The sequence below is a fragment of the Procambarus clarkii genome, chromosome 78, assembly GCF_040958095.1.
Source record: "Procambarus clarkii isolate CNS0578487 chromosome 78, FALCON_Pclarkii_2.0, whole genome shotgun sequence".
Lineage (NCBI taxonomy): Eukaryota > Metazoa > Arthropoda > Malacostraca > Decapoda > Cambaridae > Procambarus > Procambarus clarkii.
This window is the reverse complement of record NC_091227.1, coordinates 14,500,262-14,502,761: the sequence shown is the minus strand read 5'-3', so window position 1 is coordinate 14,502,761 and position 2,500 is coordinate 14,500,262. Positions and strand designations below refer to the sequence as shown.

At 39.8% G+C, this 2,500-nt stretch overlaps 1 protein-coding gene across 1 annotated transcript in view; it reads left to right on the top strand.

The window, feature by feature from the left end:
* Positions 1–2,500, top strand: part of LOC138349500 (probable G-protein coupled receptor No18) — a 5,627-nt gene that overhangs the window by 1,725 nt on the left and 1,402 nt on the right. The window contains exon 2 of the mRNA XM_045727416.2: positions 1,456–2,500. This exon is cut by the window's right edge and continues 1,402 nt beyond it. Within this exon, the coding sequence (XP_045583372.1) occupies positions 1,551–2,500 (950 nt within the window). The 5' untranslated portion in view covers positions 1,456–1,550. The remainder of the gene's footprint in view (positions 1–1,455) is intronic.

Sequence of the window (2,500 nt, the reverse complement as noted above, 5' to 3'; positions counted from 1 at the left end):
GTGCATATTAATGCTGCAGTTACTGCTGCTGCTGCTGCTGCTGCTATTGCTGCTGATGTTGCTGTTGCTAGTAATACTGCTGTTTATACTGATATTATGATATGTTAATCTTGATTCTATTCCTATTGCCGCCAGTTGCTATTGCTGTTGACGCTGCTTTATTTTTTGTATGGTATAAAAAAAGACTAAATTCCACTAAGACAAAGTCTTGGAACAAGCAATTTGTCCAAGTATTTCTGTGAATTCTGGTAATTAGTGTTTATCCCCAGTTTCACAAGCCTGGAGCACGCGTTGAAATGATGGCGTTTATTTCACTCTACGAGATCATTAGAATGCATCAGTGAGAGGAGAGTTCCTACTACTTACTCCTGTGAAATTCCGCTAAAAAGGTGTCGCCACATTGAAGATTCTGTCCTATGACACCCTCTCTCATTTCAAAGATATTTATTAATTTTTTTTTTCAAAGCATTGAAGATGGAATTTACAGCTGTAAGGTCCTGTAGGAGGAGATGAACGTAACTGCTAATAATGACTCGAGAGAGAGAAATGAATTACCATCATTCAATGAGATAACTAAATGTTCAGAACTACCAGTACCCTCAAATAGTACTATATCACATTTTGATATATAAATTCCCAAACGAGCCAAATATGTAATATTAATCAGAACGGTTCGGAAAATTGGAGTGCTGTTACGTCTTCTAGTTGTGATCCTCAGTTAGGTGAACTCTTATGTAACACTAATTTACATTTCTTAGTCGGAAGTATACATGGTGTGCTTTTCCTGCAGTGTTGCCGAATAAACCAAATTCCCACAATAAACATTTTTTTTAGATTTATTGAAATTAATTTTGTATATTATGAAATAAAATTAACTTTGCAACCTAAGCTAACCTCGCCAAAATAAACCAATTTTTCCTTAGTAGTGCATAACGATAGAAAATTTGTTCGATATTGGTGGGTATATTCGAAATTCAACGACGTCAATGCTATCACCTCTGCCAATTCCATCGATATTGATGGGCCTCAGCTTACTCATAACCCTTCACCTTCTCTTCATCCAACACGGCATCAATACTGTCACCTTCTGCCTCTGAAAACGTTGAATATTGTTTCAGGGAAACGTTTTTTCAGCAACCCGCGTCAGACTCTATAACATTTTTAAATTTACATTATTTTAACATTTTTATTTTACTTTCTTCCCAAGTGAAGAACATAAGAAATATAGAGAACAATGTGATAGACTCATTGATTTACCTACCCTCTCCTCGATCATAAATTAGCAAGTTAAATTGCAAATTTATATAAAGCTTTCATGATGTTAAATTAAAAATTACTTAATTATACTGTATTTTCATGAGTATTCTGAAGCTTATTTGATTTATATAAATTACTAATTTTCTTTATAAAAAAAGCTTTGACCTAAGTGTTTAATTGTTTTAATCCCTTTTTCAGACTGACCTTTCTGAGACGTCTTGAGGGGTGACCTTAACGAGTAAGGTCTCGAAAACAGTATTCTCAAGTATTATTTGAAAACTCACTACGTAATTATGTCTGGAAAAAATCACACTGCAGACGTCGATGACGAGAAAGATCTGTCAATCATGTTACCCATATGGGAGATGGTAGTGACGGGGTTCTCTCTCACTATCATCATCATCTTCACCATCCTCAGCAACGTTCTGGTCATTGTGTCAGTGTTCACTTACCGGCCGCTGAGGAAGGTGCAGAACTTCTTCATCGTGTCCCTGGCCGTGGCCGATCTGATGATGGCCGTGTTCGTGATGCCCTTCAACGTCGCCTACATCATCATCGGCAAATGGGTAGTCGGGAAGTACCTGTGTGAGATGTATCTTACTAGCATCACCATGTGCTGCACGGCGTCCATTTTCAACCTGTGTGCTATCGCCCTCGACCGCTACTGGGCCATCACCGACCCCGTCAACTACGCCCCGAAGCGGACCATTAAGCGCATGCTCATCATGATCATCCTAGTGTGGGCCATCAGCTTCGTCATTAGTTTCCCTCCTCTGCTTGGCTGGAATGACTGGCCGGACGACTTCACTGAGGAGTCTCAATGCTTTCTTTCGCAGAAAGCAGACTACGTCGTTTACTCTGCAGTCGGATCATTCTTCTGCCCATTGGTACTAATAGTCATAATATACATCAAGATCTACAAGGCTACCAAGCGGAGACTGCGAATGAGAGCCCAAGGTACCAAGTTAAAAAAGCTAGATGCTATTGGAAAGATAAAAGTTGTTACACTTATCAATTCTGAAGGACAGGGCCCTGAGGGCAGAGTAAGCAGAAGTGTAACTCCTTTTCCTACAGCCCGTCAATCTGAAATAGAAACATCAATCACTGACGTCGAAGAAGCTAACCAAAAACCACCTGCAACCACTGGCAATTTGGATGAAGGTGTGAACCCACAGACTGACGGCAGCGTCATCAGCAAATTCATTGCTGACAGACAGAGAATATCCCTGACCCAGGAGCGTCG